The sequence below is a fragment of the Cyanistes caeruleus genome, chromosome 9, assembly GCF_971803275.1.
Source record: "Cyanistes caeruleus chromosome 9, bCyaCae1.hap1.1, whole genome shotgun sequence".
Taxonomy (NCBI): domain Eukaryota; kingdom Metazoa; phylum Chordata; class Aves; order Passeriformes; family Paridae; genus Cyanistes; species Cyanistes caeruleus.
In genome coordinates this window covers 594437-612781 of record NC_141709.1, presented here as the reverse complement: position 1 = coordinate 612781, position 18345 = coordinate 594437, and the positions used below count along the sequence as shown (strand labels likewise).

At 45.5% G+C, this 18345-nt stretch overlaps 1 protein-coding gene and 1 long non-coding RNA gene across 9 annotated transcripts in view; one reads left to right on the top strand and one right to left on the bottom strand.

Annotated features, from left to right (window-relative positions):
• ATF6 (activating transcription factor 6) overlaps positions 1 to 18345 on the bottom strand; it is a 73917-nt gene that overhangs the window by 28708 nt on the left and 26864 nt on the right. For 4 of the 8 annotated variants that reach the window (XM_086842958.1, XM_086842961.1, XM_086842964.1 and 1 more), the window contains 4 exons: positions 17685 to 17804; positions 16345 to 16444; positions 15322 to 15386; positions 12706 to 12820 (listed from right to left, as the gene is read on the bottom strand). In XM_086842958.1, the coding sequence (XP_086699084.1) occupies positions 12706 to 12820; positions 15322 to 15386; positions 16345 to 16444; positions 17685 to 17804 (400 nt within the window). The remainder of the gene's footprint in view (positions 1 to 12705; positions 12821 to 15321; positions 15387 to 16344; positions 16445 to 17684; positions 17805 to 18345) is intronic. The other 4 variants (XM_086842959.1, XM_086842960.1, XM_086842962.1 and 1 more) reach the window with 1 other exon arrangement.
• On the top strand, positions 3836 to 7034 carry LOC147651419 (uncharacterized). The gene is made up of 4 exons (XR_015274180.1): positions 3836 to 4145; positions 4232 to 4516; positions 5143 to 5236; positions 5382 to 7034. It is a non-coding gene; the product is annotated as an uncharacterized LOC147651419 (long non-coding RNA).

The following is an 18345-nucleotide window of genomic DNA, read 5'->3' as shown; positions in this document are numbered from 1 at the left end:
TTATTTGCTGGATGGGGTTAAGGCACGGTGCTGCCCAAGAGCAGACGGTGGCAGCTCAGTTCACATCTGCAGCCAGGGAGCTGCTGCCTCTGAGAGCACAGCAGATGTACAGGAAATCAGCAACAAATCTTCCCTAATTGTGGAAGTTTGCATCAGTTACACAGAAATACATCAGAGGACTGGAAAGTCTGGGTTAGAAATGTTTGTTATCCCTCAAATTCTTGGAAACAGCAACTGACCGTGGGTTATGTGTCTGGGGATCTCCTCCTCCTCCATCCTTCAGCCTCACATGCTCAGGGTACCTGAATGTCTCTCTACCCCCCTATGAAGTTCACTCCACTGAGATGCAGGTAATCACCCCCCAAGCAGCAGCAAGAAGTTGTATTTTAGGTCACCTTGATGATGGTCACAGGCAGAAAGCTGCTTTATAAACAGAGGCAGTACTTTTAGTGAACTTTGAGCTGCTTTTAAAAACACAGGTCTCATTTGCACTGTCAGCACCTGCTGGGCAAAGTGGCTTTGAAAGCACCTTTCTGTGGAACCTCAAGAATTGAGTGCTCTTTCCTCTCTACCCATCTGACATCTTCTCTCCTCTGATTTCACTCCTGAAAGCAGTTTCTCCCTCCTTCCAAACCATGCCAAAGTATTTTCTTATACAGAGAATACCTTTATATAAATCCACTCACCCCCAATGCAAATGGCACTGCCAAACCCCCAGGGACAGAGCAATATGGGACACAAGGGACAAGACAGAAATGAACTTCTCAGTGGGCTGCAGCTTTGCCTGAACCCCCCAGCTTCACCCAGAGCTCTGCAATGAGCTCAGCTCAGAGCTGGCTGGGTCTCTGCCCGTGCTGGACAGTGGTCTGGCACACTCAGGCCATGCTGGGGCTCCAAAGCCAAGCTGCCTTCTGCTCCCCTCAAAACCCTGGTGCAGACAGTGAGCTTTTAATATCAGGATGCAGTGGGCTGAATCCAAATTTGATGGCAGCATTTTAAGCTGTGCAATGTGTATTGCATTACAGCTGCTGCTTGGAAAGATGTTTCTCATTCTGCAGATCCTGGCACATCTGTATGGCTGAGGATTCATCAGCTATTAATAGCTCCTTCTAATTAAAGAGATATTCAGTGTAATAATGTTAAAGAAGTTATTGCCTCTGTTAGTAATAATACTCACCAAATCTCAATTAATGCAAAACCAGCACACTCAGTTAAGAGAGTATGAAGTTCTCTTTCTTTTCTTTTGCCTATTGGTTTGTATTTAGCACAGCTCAATGAGCTTCCTTTTTTCATATTTGTAGCTAAGATTCACTTCTAAATCTCAGTTCTGAGTCCAGATCTTTTGCTAACTGTCTGCTCTGTTTGAATTTCTTGCTGAGGAAGACATAAATCAGTTTTTAGAAAGAGAGATCATTTTGTAAGGGAAAAAGGACTATAAAAACTTAGCATTTTCCCCTAAAAAGAACCCCTCAAACCAAAACAAGAAAACAGTCTGATGGAAAATGGTCTTAAAAGCATATATAAGCTACATGATTAACTCATACTTGGAAGTGAAAAGGATGCCTGACATTGAGATTCTTCTTTAATCACCCCCAAGCTACCTTAAGTGCACTGCAGAATGTCTGGGCACAGCCTGAGCAATCTGATCCCCACCACCACCTAAAGCAGGAGGTTCCTTCTCCTTCCCTGCCAATTGTCAGGCTCTCCTGAAAGCCTGAACTGCTCAGGGTGTTTTCCCACCAAGACAAGAAAATGGCCCAAAGAGGGACCTGAGTACTCACAGCCAAGGAACTGGCATGAACAGCAGGAACCCTCCTTTCTGGTGCTGATAAACCATGTGAATGACTCACTGGTCTTTACCCCTAAAAAGTGCTGGGATCTGCTCATGGAGCTGGGGAAGAAAAGAGATCACCCAGTTTTGAACAGTGTGAGCACTGCAGTGCTGTACCAGCCATCACACAGGCCACCTGCCCTTGTCCACGGTACAGCTGGTAGAAAACAGCAGTTTCTAGAGAAAGAAAAAGCTTTCTCTCGTGACAATAGCTTACTTGGATCCTGCTCTGAAGCCTGAGAACGGATAAAGAGAGGTGGAAGCTGTAAACAAGCTCCTTGTCCATCTCCTGATGTGCATGAGAGCAGCTGCCTGTCTGCCCCAGCAACTGAATCAGCGAGATCACAGGCACCAGATTGGATAAAAGAGAGGGAAAGGTCACTTTGGGAAGACAAAAACCTGGAGATGCTTGCTTGCACGCCACTCAGAAGCCATCAGGCTGTGGCTGTCAGGCTGGGCCCATCTCCTCCTGCAGAATAACATGTTTTATTCTATCAGTACTTGCCAGCCCTCCACCACATTTAGAATGTAACAGCTCGAGCAAATAAAAGCCTTTCATCTCCCCACTCAGACTGAGATTAATTTTTTCCAGCTTCAGCTGTCTCACAGAGTTGTCTGGGCTCCCTTTAAAACCTGCAGAGGGAAAGGCACCTCTGGAAGGAAATCCAGTCCACGCAATGGTAGGTGTTTGGGATAGGTGGGGGAATTGAGAAGAGCTTTTCTGGCTCCAGTTAGCAGAGAAGGAGCCTCCAGTGCTGGTAGAGAATTTCTGGTGCCTGCTAGTCCGTAAAGTAGCAGCAGCAACCTGTGAAGTGATTTCAGAAAGCGAGCCAGATGCAAAGAAATGAAGGAAGAAAACCAGAAGTATGAGAGGAACACTGCAAATTAAGCAAATCTAAGCCTTTAGCAGTGCAGTTCTCACCTGGCATGTGCCAGAAGCATCCAGAACCACAGGAAAGGCTTTTTGTTCTAATTAGGTACATTTTGCTCGTGGAACAAAAAGTCTCCAGTTAACTTCAACATTTTCCACAAACATCCTGCAAAGCATGATGCAACCAGATCAGAGAGCCACAGAAGCTCTGCTTCCATAAATGTGGGTTTCAGAAATGAAATGCCCCATTGATAACATTTCACCAAACCACTGGAGCTTTCAGCTTTTTTATTTCAAAATACAGGGCACTTTCAGGTCAAAGAAAGCTCTAGAAATCTAATCATAGAATAAAGATGTGAGGAATGATCATGAAAGGTTTTAGACCAGCACATGAATCAGGCACTGAGGGTACAAATACTATGGCAAAGTAACTGATTTCACTACATAGCATCAGTTGCATGGGCACATTTTTAATCACCTGAATTATGCTTCCATATGAACCCTCCCCTCTTTTCTTACTACTCTGCTGGTTTTAATTCTACACAGAATAACTGAACATCTTGGACTCACCTCAATTCCTGCAGAATATCAGAGGTCCTGAGCACCCTGAAGGCACCAATCCAAATCTTCTCTTCTTGCCATTAACCAGTTCATGTGTAGGCACTACTCCCTTCACTACCTCAACTCAGCAACAGAAATATCTTATCAGGCTCTTGATGTGCAGGAAAGCAAGAGCCTGGGGCTACTTCCTGCTGCTGGATGTGCTCCCTGTCACCTCCATTCCCTCCTGCCCCTCTCTGGCCCTGCAGAGCTGCCCTGGCCAAGGCAGAGTGAGCTCCAGGCAGTCCCGAGCTGCAGAGAGCTTCCCCTGTGCTCTGATCAGCACACATCTGTCTGTAACCACACCAGGGGCTCACACAGCCCTGGAGCATCTGTGTGTGCTGCCAGGGAAACACACACAGCCCTGGAGCATCTGTGTGTGCTGCCAGGGAAACACACACAGCCCTGGAGCATCTGTGTGTGCTGCCAGGGAAACACACACCAGGAGCACACACAGCCCTGGAGCATCTGTGTGTGCTGCCAGGGAAACACACACAGCCCTGGAACATCTGTGTGTGCTGCCAGGGAAACACACACAGCCCTGGAACATCTGTGTGTAGTGCCAGGGAAACACACACAGCCCTGGAACATCTGTGTGTAGTGCCAGGGAAACACACACAGCCCTGGAGCATCTGTGTGTAGTGCCAGGGAAACACACACAGCCCTGGAACATCTGTGTGTGCTGCCAGGGAAACACACACAGCCCTGGAACATCTGTGTGTGCTGCCAGGGAAACACACACAGCCCTGGAACATCTGTGTGTGCTGCCAGGGAAACACACACAGCCCTGGAGCATCTGTGTGTAGTGCCAGGGAAACACACACAGCCCTGGAACATCTGTGTGTGCTGCCAGGGAAACACACACAGCCCTGGAACATCTGTGTGTGCTGCCAGGGAAACACACACAGCCCTGGAACATCTGTGTGTAGTGCCAGGGAAACACCAGGGGCACAGCAGCACATCCTCTGCTGGGCCAGACCCACCTGTAAGCTCCTCCAGCCCCAGGCAGCTGCAGCAAGGCTTTGCTGGGGCATTTGCAAACACCAAGGGCACTGTGAGCAGCTGGAGGTGATTTGTAACACAACTGGACAGAACATGCCCCAGCTGAGGTGCAGGGCTCTGGTTTCCTCCTTCCAAGCCACACCAGTCTTGTTCTAAGATGCCTGTTTCCTAGGAGAATCAGGGTACTGGAAGTGACTTTCATAAGCAAACAGGTAAATTCTCCAGTCAACCATGAAGATGTGGAGAGTCTGAGTCCTAAGGGTGTCAGTTCTGATTCAGTGAAGAGGTTCTGCTCTGCTGGACAGTGCTGGATAGAATTTCCAGGAGAGCAGAGGAGGGAGGGGGTGCTGTAGGGGATTAAATGGTCATGATTTGAGAATTTACAGGGAGTCAGGCTCCCCCCTCTAGCCTATGCTGTGCTCTTTCAGGCACATGTGTGCATGACAATGAGACTGAGGGACACACCTGCTTTTTACACACATTTCTTACATCCTTTTGCCAAGTTCCATGCTGTGGGCAATATCCTCCTCCTGGACTGCCATACCCAGCCAACACCAACCAACTCTACCCTGAAATGGGAACACCCTGTCACCACACTGCTGCTTACCCAGCTGGCCTCACACCCTTTTTTCAGCATCTGTGGTACCACACCTGTGTTTAGCCTAAAGTTTCTTTCTGGTTGTGTAAATGTATTCCTTTACACTTTCTCTTGTTCTCCTAGAGCTGCAATTACCTGATTTCACCAAAATTTTACACCAAGCAAACTGCTGCATCTGCTGCTTTTCTCCAAATGACAGCATGTTTATGTCTTGTTTCCCTTTTGTACGTGTTTCTCTAGGTTGGCACTTTGGAAACAGAGCTTGAGCAGTGAGGAAACTTCATGCCTGGATTGTGTGCAGCACCTCTGCTGCCTGCTGGAGAGTTAAGGCTCAGTAAGTGAGCTGCTTAGCAAATGCCAAACATGGTCCAGCAAAAGCAAAGAGAAACCCACAGTGTAATTTCCCTGATGGTAAGGAGATGCCCTTCTGGAGAGGCTGGTCCCAAATTACCTGAGACAGCAAAATGGTTTCATTTCAGCCACCTTTTCCAGCCTGACCTGCCCACTGATAACCTGCTGAGTTCCTGATGAAAAACTGCAGGTGCCAGTGCTCAGGGTTGTTCTTGGACAGGAGCTCCACGCTGCTTTCCTAGAAAGGAGGTTAAACAATGATGCTAACAAGTGACTCAACCTAAGAATCTCCACAGCCTGGGAATGTGCACTGCTGGAGTCCCAGAGAGCACAGCTTACACAGGAGCCTGGCAGGACCCAGATCCTGAGGCCTGGGCACCTTCTGACACAGCACAACCTCTCTGAGCACAGCTCAGCCCACCTTCTCATACTGGATATAACCTCTTTGAGACAGCTGACACTTCCAGCCTTGTTTTGGACAGTCACAAAACCAAGGAACAACACCAATCTCTTGTGCAGTGCTCGGTGGCCTTTGCCCAGCAGCTCCAGGGGCCGTGGCACGGAGCAGGCAGCTCCTCTCCTCTCCTCTGCATCCTCCTGGGGCAACACTGCTGAGCTGTGCCCTCCTGCACAGCTCTGCCTCCTCTCCATCAAAGGCACTTCCAAGTGCCAGAACTATTCACAGGCACATTTGAACATTTGCAATCAAAACACCAAAAGGATTTCCTGAGCAGTGCTTTCCAGCGTGGAGGATCTCTCAGCTTAGCCCACGGCATTCCAAATCCTGAATCACCAACTCAAAGCAGTCTCTATCAGATGTGCTGGCAAAACCTGAGTGTATCCAACTGCAGGGTGAGGAGCAAGCCATGCCAGGCACCAGGCAAAACCAGCTCCTCTCACCACCATCCCAGCAGATAGCAACTAGGACACCCAGAAGTTGAAAACAAGTTTTATGTTCCACCTTCAAGCAGTTTCAAAGCCAGTTTAAAGATAAAAATGTACAGTGAATTCTATCACACTTCTTGTCCTGGGAGTGTCAGCTGTTTAAAAATAAAACCTGGAAGCTGCAAGAGCTCTGCTCAGTGCAGTGGGAGGTGATGATAATCTGCACACACTCATAACAGCACCTGGGCTCTTACTTTGTAAAGCAAGCTTTGTGTGCTGTCCAGCTGAAAATCTGGCAGAAGGATTAATCCCAACTGGAAGCAAAAAACTTCATCTGACCAGAATTAACTCTAAAAGTGTGCCTAAGATTTTAAACAGCAGTCTCAAATGTAACACTGTCATGATTAACATCTGCTAAAAGGTTTCACTGATGAAACCAAACCCATCTCTATTCTGCATGCTTTACTGGTATACAGACTCCAGAGTGTCAGATTCAAAATCTGAAAATGAACAGGAAAATATCACTAGACTGGAGCTGTGGAAGTGTGAAGCACACCTCAGAAAGCAAGCATGGGTACTTCAAAGTGCCCTCTGTCAAATGTGCTGCCATTCAAGGCAAACAAAGGATCAGGAAGGTCATTTTCCCAAGGGTTCATTCCTGATCCAAGTCATTTCTTACTGGTTCCTGCAGCTGCAGAGCTGAAGGTGTCATTTATGTCTCTGTACAGTGAGGGCTCTGTCAGCATCCATCCCATCATTAAACACTGCTGCAGATCAGAAGCAAGAGCCATCATTCCCTTCTGTTCAGAATAACCTCAGTAACATTTTCTTCAGTGCTATCATAAAGAAAGATGTGCTGTTATCTGGCATAAGTAAAGTATTATTAATGCACTGTTGAACTTGGGTTATTTCCTGAAGGCAGGGAACTGTTTCAGAGCTACATATTCTCACCACCTGCTCTAATTGAACACAAATTAATTGTCTGTGGATAAACTTGTGCTCCTGCTCACTTGGTTGGTAGCAAATGTCTGTTCTGCACTCTCATTAAGTGAGACACAGATGTCACTTCCTTCACTGAGACAATTCCCACTGTGTAATCATGTTTTCCTCCCACGCTGCCCAATTACACTTCTCTAGCCTATGTCCACATCCATTTCCTATGGGTCTTTTACAGAGGTTTTCCAAACCCAACAATCTCCTTTCCTCCTTGCCCACAGCTCCTTGTCTCCCAGGCATGCAGCACATTTTAAATACATATTACTGCTCACGTCTCTGCAGCCACTGTGGGTTCTGGAGACCTTTCCTGCAGCATGTTTTATCTTCACTGTAATTATCTGCAGTGTATGTTGTCCTTCCAAACACTGCTTTAAAAATAACAAAGTATTAGTTAGGTCTGGGACATGTAAAGAAGTTCAGGGAGGGCATTAATAGGACTCATGAAGTTCCAGCAGCCATGGAGAAGACAAATGAATCAAGACTATACACACAAAATCCAAGAGGAGCTTTTGCTTCCTGCCAGACAAATTTGAGTTTCCTGCCTCTGCCCTCAACACCACCTCCATTTGTGTTCTAGAGACCAACATCAATTTTTAGACCTCATTTTAGATTATTAGATTTCTCTCAGGAGGTTTTTTTAGACCAAGCTCTAAGATAAAAGGTCTAAGATAAAGATAAAAAGGTCTAAGATAAAAGATCTAAGGTACCAAAAGCAACATCTTCCCCAGCTGAGTAACAGGAAGAGCACAGAGAAACCTTCTCCCCACCACCTCTCAGTCCCTTTGAAAGCCACCTCTCCCTCCTCCCCACCTACCTGAAATATTCCACAGCAGAAAGGAAGACATTCAAGAAAGACCAGAAAGCAAGCTTGCTTCTTTGTGTTCATGTGGACACTGGGGATTCAGAAGGAGAAAATTCCCTGACACAGAAAGAAGCCAAAGTCTGGCCAGAAAAGAGGGAATTTGTAACAAAGAATGTGGCAGGCCAGACTTAATTTTCACTATTGACACTTAGATAGAAACAGGAGGTTTTCATCATGGATTTTCAAATCTGGAAGTCAAATACAGCTGTAGTTTGACAGAGGCTGACTCACTGAGCTTCAGGGCATGCTGAAGCACAATCACACACACTGTTTGCTTCCTCAAGCTCTCCCAGAGAGGCAGGAATTGGCCTCACAGAGAAGACAGGCTAAAGGGTGACCTCTGCTTTGAAAAGGACAGACAATTTTACCATGGATACCATGCCCTGGGCCTCAGTTCTTTCACCATGTATTATTCTCAGCATATTTATAAAATACAGGACAAGATCTAAAAATCCTACAATCCTGGGATAAAGCAGCTTTTTTTTTCCTCTGAATAGCTAAGGTCAGGCTCCACAGGAAAAAGGGCAGTTTGTAAAATCTCTCAAAAATCTGCATGTTAACTTGCAGCAGTTGCAAATCCCCAGGACTCAGCCGTACAGAATAGCTGCTCTGTCTCTAGGGGCAGCAGGACTAATCAATTCATCTGAATCAAACACCAAATTACACATCCCAGTCTGCAGAAATCCACAAAAAAGTCAACAGCAGAAAACTCCACCTTCAGTAAAAACCACCCATTGTCAAGTGCAACAAAGCAGGAGTTAAGTGTATGTTAGGGATGGATTTCTAGCTGTGAAATGTCATCTGAAGCCAATAAAGCAGTTCTGCCTGCAGGATGTAGATGGCACTGGGAGTGCAATCAATTGGAACCTGCCTGGTGCTCCCTGATACATTCAAATTGTTGTTCCAGAAGTGTGTGCAGCACAGCAAACTGCTGCTGCCCAAGCATGTCAAAGCCAGCCTTTGTAATCCTCTGCTTCCTGAAAGTAACAGGTCATCCCAAATACAATTATATCATCCCAAATACAATTAGCACAGCACAGGCTTATTTCCAACAGAAGCACATCACAATCTAGACATTTTTAGTCCTAGAAAACAAAGAAATAATCAAAGTTCTGACTGAAATTTGGCTTCAACATTTCAGCAAAAAATTGTTTGCAGAACTTGAGAAACCCTTAAATGCTTACTGCAGATGTTGGCTTGTAGGACCAAAAATTTACTTTCATAATAACAGGTTTTCCTGAAGCTCTATGATTTATGGCACTGAAGGAGAAATTTATAGAGCAAAATCCTGGTCTTACAGATGTTGGTAAAGGCTTTGCCATTGATTCCCACAGGGCTGGCATCACTCTTGCTCTAACAAACAGAATCACCATTTAATATCTACTTTTTACTACATCCTGCTGTAAGATACTGTATATGCACTGCAACAAATGCAAGGGGCAAACTCTGATATTAGGAGACATTTGTGCTCTGAAACAGAGAAAGCAGTGACAGGAAATGCCAGAAATCCTCTGCATTGTCCAGGCAAATTAAACTTTAAACTGTGCTTTCCTTAAGAACACTAATGACATTCTTACCCTAAAAAATGTCTCTGTCTTTAATATGCCTGCAGAGATGCCATCAGAGTTTCACTGAGTGAACCTCCCAGGATGGAGAAACCTACAGCTTTATCACTCCAAGCTGTGGGGACTCTCACTCTAACCACACAAGGGTGGAGTCATCTCCAGCACCATTTACAGACCTAAGTAAAGTGGAAGGGATTTGTTTGCTCCAATGATTTACTTAATTACCTTAATTACCAGGTAATTCTAGAAACCATCTCAAGGGCTGAGCAGGCTGTGGCAAAGCAGATGTGAGCTCTGGCAGAGCTGTGTGGGTGCCAGGCTCCCCCAGAGCCACCAGGCTCTGTATCCACACTCCTCTGGGCTTTTAGGACACATCAAGCACACCTGGCATCACAGACATTACAGAGCAGAAATCAAAGGTGCTGGCAGAGCAGCAGACTTCTCTTGTTTAAAAATGACATTCCAGATTCCCCTGAAAATAGCAACAAATTAATTTATTTAGAGACCCGGAGCAAAAGCTCTGCTTCTGTGGACTCAGCTGATCCAAATGCTACTTCATTTTCCTCTCTCCTCCTTAAAAAGGGAAAAAAAAACTAAACACATAAACTTCAACTGTAAATATGCAGACCTGCAAGCCTTCCAGGGCAAGGAAAGAGAAGAAAATTGATGAGATCATGGCAGTCTCAGTCTTAGGTAGCAAGCATCACCAGAAGAACACCCAACCCTGCACTTCCAGAAGTCTTGGCTGAGTCGCACCATGTAAGAGGCAGGGGTAGCCCTAGCAAAACCCATTTTCTAGAAAATCAGAGGACTCAGGGCACAGCTCCTGTAGTGCAAGTGTTTTGTCACATGTATCCAGGAGAAATGCTGGGGTTTGTGCACAGAGCAGGAAATGGGACACGGGATGCAGGGGTCTCTCCTGAGATCCACAGTCCCACCTTCCACCTGGAGCACACCACCACCACCACAACCACCACTGCCCGCAGCTTTTAGATGCAGGAATCTTGCTCTGGTTTGTGTGTCAGAGGGCTGTAACACTTACTGAGTTTGTGGGAGTGTCTGCATGGCAAACAGCGAGAGAACAAAGCCTTTCCTGGCTCCTCACTTGGACAAGTGACACAGTGAGCTGTGGGACACACTGGGGAGGAACCAGTCCCCCCCCAGCCCAATCAGGGGTGAAAAGGGAGCTGTGGCCAGAGAAAATGAAGGAATCCCCAGGAGGAGGTGAAAAGGCAGCTCCCAGGCTGGGGCCCTGCTGATGCCACCCCTCGGGCTGTGCAGGATCCTTTCTTCTGCTCTCACAAAAGATTCCAAGCAAGTCATTTACCAGTGCCTCAGGGCACAGCCTGCTGCTACACCAGGTTTGCCCTGCTAAAACAATAAATGAGGTAATGCATGAAACGGCCTTCTATGTGAGGACATTTCATTCATGAAACAGAAATACCAAAAGCTTTGCAACCAAATCAACTTCATGGATGGGTTTGAACCGCCTCAACCCTCCCTGCAAGAGAGCACAGCAAGCTGTGGGGAGTGTGTGGCACAAGGCTCACTGTTTCCAAGGACATCTGTGGCTTGAAATGAGAGCTGACAACTTCCAGGTCATTAACCCCACAGTGTAAACAGGACCCAGGGACATGTGCATGTGTTCAGGTGAGCTGGAGCAATGGCCCCAAGGGCAGAACTCTACAAACACTGCTCTGCTTTGCTGTCAGAGCTGCCAAGAAAACTTTTATTCTCCACTCCCTCCTCCTCATCCTCAGGATATGTGGAGCCTGGTGCTGGCTGTATTTGTGTTGCTAGCTGAAAGAACAGCAGAACATGCCAAGCATTTAATAACAAAATTCCAGCCTTGTGACACAACCCAATAATCCCAAGACTGGAAACTAACTTCACATTTCTACTCAGCATAAAACCTTAGTCCTAAGAAGAGCACTGCTATTTTTGCTTTGTCTGAACCTTCCCTACAGACATGCATCTCACAAATTAACAAACTTGCTGTGTGCCAGGTAGGACAGGGCTGTATTACCTCTGTACCCAAGACATCTATAGATTGGTAGCTATGACAACACAGGAACTGCTAAAACCAGCTGTGTTTATCTGTGTGCTGTGACACAGAACTGCTTTTAGCTGGGTGAGCTGCTGCCATGGCCACTACTGCTCCCCCACTACCCTGGGACCCCTCTCAGGACACCCCCCTGAAGAGGAAACAAATGGAGCCTTGCAGGGTGCTGGGAGGAGCTGGCTGAGCACACACACAGAACAATTCTCATCTGACACCCCAACTGCAAAATGCAGGGCAGGAGGCTCAGCAGGACCCCAGGCTCAGCCAAAGATTACAGACATATCTAACAACTCATCCAGACCTCTGCAAAAGGGAGGGAAGAAATTCCTCCAGCTCCAGGTTGGTGTTTCAGCCACTGTTTGCCTCGATCACTTCCATTACCAGATCCCAACCAGCTTCTCACTGCTGCAGCTGTCCTGCCTTCAACACTAGTCGTGCTTGCAGTGCAGAAAGTGCCAGCAGACACCTGAAATTCCATTTTATAACAGCTTTTACCATCACTAACTGTGCTGCAGAGGTGAAGCTGTGCCTGACAAAGCTGCAGCACAAGCCTCTGTCCTATCTCAGCACAGACAGCACACCTGCTCATCCATACCAACCTACAAGTCACAGAACAGCAGAAAATCGTGGCCCTGCACACAGTCCTGCAGAGCTGCAGTATGTGACACATGAAACTGCAAATGCAAGAGTTTTAGGGGAAGATAGAAACTCTGTTAACAGTAATAACTGATGCAGAGGGTCCATTTGCTCCTATACCCAGAAGCACAGAAGGTTTGTACCCCCATTAGGTAGCTCTAATTAGGTGTGTTTAACCACGGGGTTCATGCAATTTTGGGCTGTCTTGTCCTGGCACTACAAAGTTTCTGCAAAGTTCTTTCCATTCCCAGCATGATGGGCACATCTAATTTCATGTTTTGCAAAGACCACGATCTGGCCATGATGCTGTAAAGGACAGTGAAGCATCATTTCAGAAGGAACAGATTTATCTTCAATGATGACTAAGTCATCTTTGGTGCCTCTGCCAGAAGCAGCCTTGGGGACACGGGTGAAAGGCCAATATCAGAAGATATTCCTCATCTTACCCTGCGGAATGACACCACATAGAACGTGTCCTCCCTTCGGTGAATTGCTTCAAAGAAGTCCTGATAGCTCCTGGGAGAGGCATAATACACCTGCAGCTCATTCCCTGAGCTCCTGCTGAAATAAAGAAGGGCAAAGGTAATTATCTCAGACCAGACAGTTAATTTCAGTGAGCAGACCTGCTTTTTAAAGGAACTGCAGCTCTTCATCCACTGAGAGCAGCAAGAGGAGCACAGAACACAGGTGAAGACAACGAAACTACCCAGTAATTTTTGAAAGTTCAAGGTGCTGCAGAGGTCTTACTGTGGCCAAGTTTTCCAGATTTGTTTTTGTTCATGCTTCTGAGGCCAGCAAAATCCTGTTTGCTAGCTCAACAGGGAAAAAAGTTTCAATATCAAGTGTCTGAAAAATTGTGATGACTTCTGAAAATAAATTTAAGGATACAATGTCATTCTGAAATAAAATATCAAACCATTTAATAATTTAATAATTTTCTTTAACTGCTAAGAATCCAAACCACTGAAATTGAAAGAAGTGCAAAGTTAAGCATAAACAGAGCTTTTAATTTACTGTCAAATGACAAATTCACCTTCCTTCTCACCCACCTTTTTTTTTTTTTCCCCTGCTGTGTCCTCTGGTCAACTCAAAGATTTTTGCCCTGGTCAACTCAAAGGTTTTGCCCTTGATTTTCAATTTAGACAGAGGAGCAAAACTAAGTTATTCACATAATTCTGGCTTATCTTTCCACGGTTCTCATCTTACACATATGAGACACAAGGAAAAGATGCTCTAAACCATTCCAAACCAAAACACTGGCAAATCCTACAATCATGGTACTTATCCACTGTTTATCTTGGAAAGGTGAGAAATTCCTAGCATACACTGCTATCATTTATACTTCCCCAAGCCCATTCCTAAGTATCTTGTTTAATCACACTGGAAAGCTGTACTCAGGGAAACCATTAGCTGGACCATTTTCATGTCCTCCACTTTAACAGCACACTGTGTGTTTGTGTTTGTGCACCTCCCCTCCCCAGCTGTCTTCTGCTCACACAGGTTTTGAACTAGGGGGGCTAACTGAGATTATTTTAGTGTGTTTCTAAAATATAACAAGGAACAAATCTATCATCAAGAGATTTTCTCCAGCAGCAGTAATAGCAGGCTGTCACTGCTAGACCAGAGTCAGCTGCCTTCCCATGGGCCTGGGGGTGTAAATCCTGCAGGCCCAGGAGCAGGCAGCTCTTCTCTAGACACCCCCTTCTGGAGCTCTGCACCAGGGGAATGGGCTCCCATCCTTCTCACACAGGAAACAAAGCTCATCTGAGCTGGATTACTCACTCATGGAAACAGCCAGGCCCAGCAAGCCCCTCCTGAGATGGAGCTGGGCTAGAGATTCCAGAGGTCCTTTACAGCCTAAACTGCTCCGTGATTCTATGATTTCATGGAGCACCTAATAGCTGGTGGCTCTGGGAGGAACTGGAAATCTGTTCTATGTTCTTAGCAGCTCCAGGACAGGCTCAGCATGCAGCTGCCATGACTCACTGCTGCTTTTCATGTAAACATCATTAATCTGAAAAAAACAGCCCAAAAAATCTCACTTCCTTCAGAGCACAACAGATTATTCCATGCAGAGTTGCATGATGTTGCACACTGTTTCCAATAATCCAGATAATTTTTTTTCAAGAGTAATTCAAGCATGTACATTAAACTGCCTTATGGCATGAGGCTTGTTCATGAGTGTTCAGTTAAAACAGCTATCCTTCATCTGCCTGCAGAACTCAAAAAGCTTTTTATTTCTTTTTTCCCTTGTAAGTTAAGATGAACCAAAATCTGACAGCCTGTTTTCTGTCTGCAGCTTGCTCTTCTCCCCCAGGCTGATGCTGCTTTCAAAGCAGCAATGCAAACAGAGAGTGCACAGCTGTTACTCCCCACAGCACCACTTCAGGTGCTGCTCTCACCAAAAGTCCCCTCTGTTCTCCATTCTGCTCTTACACTCCTCTCTGGCACCTCAAAGCAGACAGCCTCCTGAACAGTGTCACACAGAGATCAGGAGAGAGAAATTTTGTTTCCTAGATCTCTTCTGTGCAGTGCTTGCTGTCACCAGGGAAGGGGGACAGGACAGCCATGAGCAGGGGACACCAGGAAACTCTGCATTAACGTGCTCCAATAATCAGCAAAGTCAGCAGATGGACACAAAGGATGCAAATGAGACACAATGGTACTTCAGGCTCATCATCATAATTTGGTGCTAGCTATAATGGCTCTAACTCTTGAAGACAATGAGAGACTCACAGAGAATCCAAAGCCAGCTCCCCCTGTTCTTCCCTAAATATTCAAATCTGCTTAGAAGGGGATTCTGGAGAGCAAAGCAAGGATTTTCTTAAAATTCATGGCTAGAAAGGCCCTGGAAGAGTGGAGCTGCAATACCAGGGTTACTTTAAGTGTAATATAAATAATTAGAAGCAGTTATTTGCTAAGGGACAGAATCAGGCCAAGAAAAGTAGCTGTATTTGGCTTAAGAACCCTGAGATGATGAAAATGGGCATTCTTTACCAGCTGTTGGTGAAAAAGTAGGTTATTCAGTAGAAAGCAATAACAAAAGAGCTGTTCTGCATTACCTGAGACTGGTGTCTGTGTAAGGCATGGCCATTAGCTGGGAATCTGCTTTGTCACTGAGGGAGCTCTGAAAAAGGGGGAGAAAGAAAAGGTGTCACAAAGTGGAGCCCATAAGCAATAATTCCCTTGGTTTGCCCTACAACACACAGAGTGGGGGGCAGAGGTCAGCCCTGCACAGAAACATGCACATTTCCACTGAAATGAGAACCTGAAATGGGCAGTCATCAAGCTGGAACAACAAAACCAGCAAGATTTTAATACAGCCACATTTGAAGTCAACATTCAGAGACAAGAAAGGGAGCTTGGCACTAGAGACAATGTTTCTAAATATTTTACCATTCTGCTCTGGAGACCAGTGAGAAGGATCTAAGTTTAATACACACTTCTCTAGAAAATTCCAGTATTTCCCACATTGTAATGCTGAATTCCTTTTAAAGCTGTTACTATGTCTAACCGATTAAATACTTAAAAAATTCCTTGTCTTAATTTCAGCCTTTATACCAGTATACCATGTAGATAAAAGAGATTTTAAAATGTGGGAAATGTGAGCACAAGTCTGATAATTCTGTAGTCTTACAAAAGAAAATAACCCCTCTAGGAAAAATTTAAACAATAGAAATATTTCAACCAAAGCAATCAGCTGTGGCCCTTAACAGTGAGTCAGATGAGTGTGCTGTAGGTTGTATTTCTCCCCAGTAATTGCTTATCCTTACAGAGAAGCCATAAAAAGGATAATGACTGATTTCATGTTAGGAAATGCTGAACATATTTTGATGGCTGTTAAAAATTCAAGACCCTGAATCCACGAGCAGGGATGGAAGAACAGCTCTGACAATGCAACAATCGAGCAAACAGGGCAGTTTAGAAGGGGCAGTGGTGGCTGCCCTGAGCACAGGCAGGATGGCACTGCTGGCTCCCAGGGCACAGGAGGGAGGGAGGCTGTTCAGGGCACAGATCTGTGGTGGCAGGGCAGGGATGGGCAGGGCAGGGATGGGCAGGGATGAGCAGGACAGGGCAGGGCACACCTGTGGCACTCGAGCTCGCTGCTGGCTGTTGCTGAGCCGCCGGGAGCGCGTCCGCTGCACCTCGTGCCTGTGCACCCATCCTCGCAGCTCGTGGGTCAGCCTAGGAAACCAGAGTCAGCACAGACTGCAAACAGCACTGCCACCAGGGCCACACTGCACTGCAGCTGCCAGACAGATGCCCTGGGATTTTGTGGTTTTCATAGATTTGTAATCCTGCAGTTCTTTAGTGTGGAACTCTAACACATTCACACTGTGACCAGACAAAATTCCTCTCCAGGCCTGAGAACCAAGGACACCTCACTGCCTCAGGCCCTGAGAAATGTAAAAGTGAGTTGGGGGAGCAAACTTGGGGAAAATGACTTCATTACCTGCAAGATTAACCCCCAATATGCAAATGGACCAAACTTAGAGAAGTGTGAAAACTTGTGCTCCATTTTGGGTGTAGCCCCTGGGTGGACCAAGGTGTATCTATTGAAGGCCTTTAATAAATACCTGCTTTTACTCTCTCAATCTTGTCTAGCCTCTGTTCTAGGTATCCACTACAAAACATCAGAGACACTGAAGATTACTATTATCTCACCTTATGATTGCTTCTTTTTAATAACTCAGGAAGAAAATACTATTTTAAGATTTTTCTATAAAGTATTAGATTCACAGGTGTTCCCACAAATAGTAGATAGCCCTTTCTTTTGCCCAATGAACAGTAATTTTGAAATTACTGGAAGGACTACTGAAATTTAAAATCAAAAGCTGATCAATTCAAGACAAATTATTGGTTAAGGGCAAATTATGGCAAATAAATCTGAGAGAAAGAACAGACAAAGAGAATGGAGATAAGGTCAGTATTTATGGAAAAAGTGGAGGCAGGTGTTAGAGTTCTAACAGTGAACAAAGAACACCTGCAATGTCAGGTTCAGCCTGCTTCTATCAGAAGCTGAAGAACAGAAGAGATAGAAGATTTATCTCTTATCATCTCAACTCTCTTGGGAAAGGCTTTTAGCTGGACCTGATTTCCATTCCATTAACATTTCTACACATGAAGTGATTTCTATTTTAAGTCGTGAAAACCCCCCAGACAATCAGAAAATTGTTATTGAGTTATTGCAAATGACCAGTTTGAAAAGAGAGTGGTGCAAATCATTACTGAATCCATGGAAAGATGACAAAGATCCAAGTGGATCTGTCCTTATGACAGCAGGCACTGGACAGGGCAGACACTGGCCATGTACTGGATGAACACCGTGGCTGGACAGCAGCATCACTCACAGCAGCAACACAGAGCTGATGGACCAACTCCTAACAAACTTGAAATGCTCACAACATTTTGGCTGTTTGCTCACCTCAGTGACTCTGTCCTGTTGATCAGGGGCCGGCAGGGGGGTGCTGGGGGTGAAATATATAACAGTGGTTCTTCTGAGACTATCATTAGTGCTTTGTTGTCAGACACAGAACGCTCATACCTGGGAAAAATCAACAAACCACATCAAGAAATCCCTAAAATAACTTTGACCAAAGCCAAAGAATGAGCACTGACACCAGCAGAGCCATGAATGTCACAGCTGCTCCCGTGAGAGCTCTGAAACAGGGAAGTAACCATTCCTATCAAACATCCAATGTTGTCAGTCAATCCCTCAAGGAGGGCTGACAGCTCTCAGTGCAGGGCAGACAGATGAGCATCAGCAGATGTTGGATCTCTTCCCAAGAAGGTCAGATATTGATAGAATATGTAGTCTGTAAAATATTCCTCGTGGTATGCAAACTATGCAATCTCTGCAGACACAACTTCCTTTTTTATTCCAGAGCTGTGCAAGACTTGCTCCAGAAATACTAAATTTATTATCCACTAAAACCATGCAGATAGAAAGACCATAAGCTACATGACAATTGAGCAGCCACAAACTGTGGCTGAGTGGAGAGGATTTACATCTCTGTCTCCAGAATCTAGCTTGGTTTTGGTAAAATGTGAAAAGGAGCACGTATTTCTCAGTACAAAAATCCATA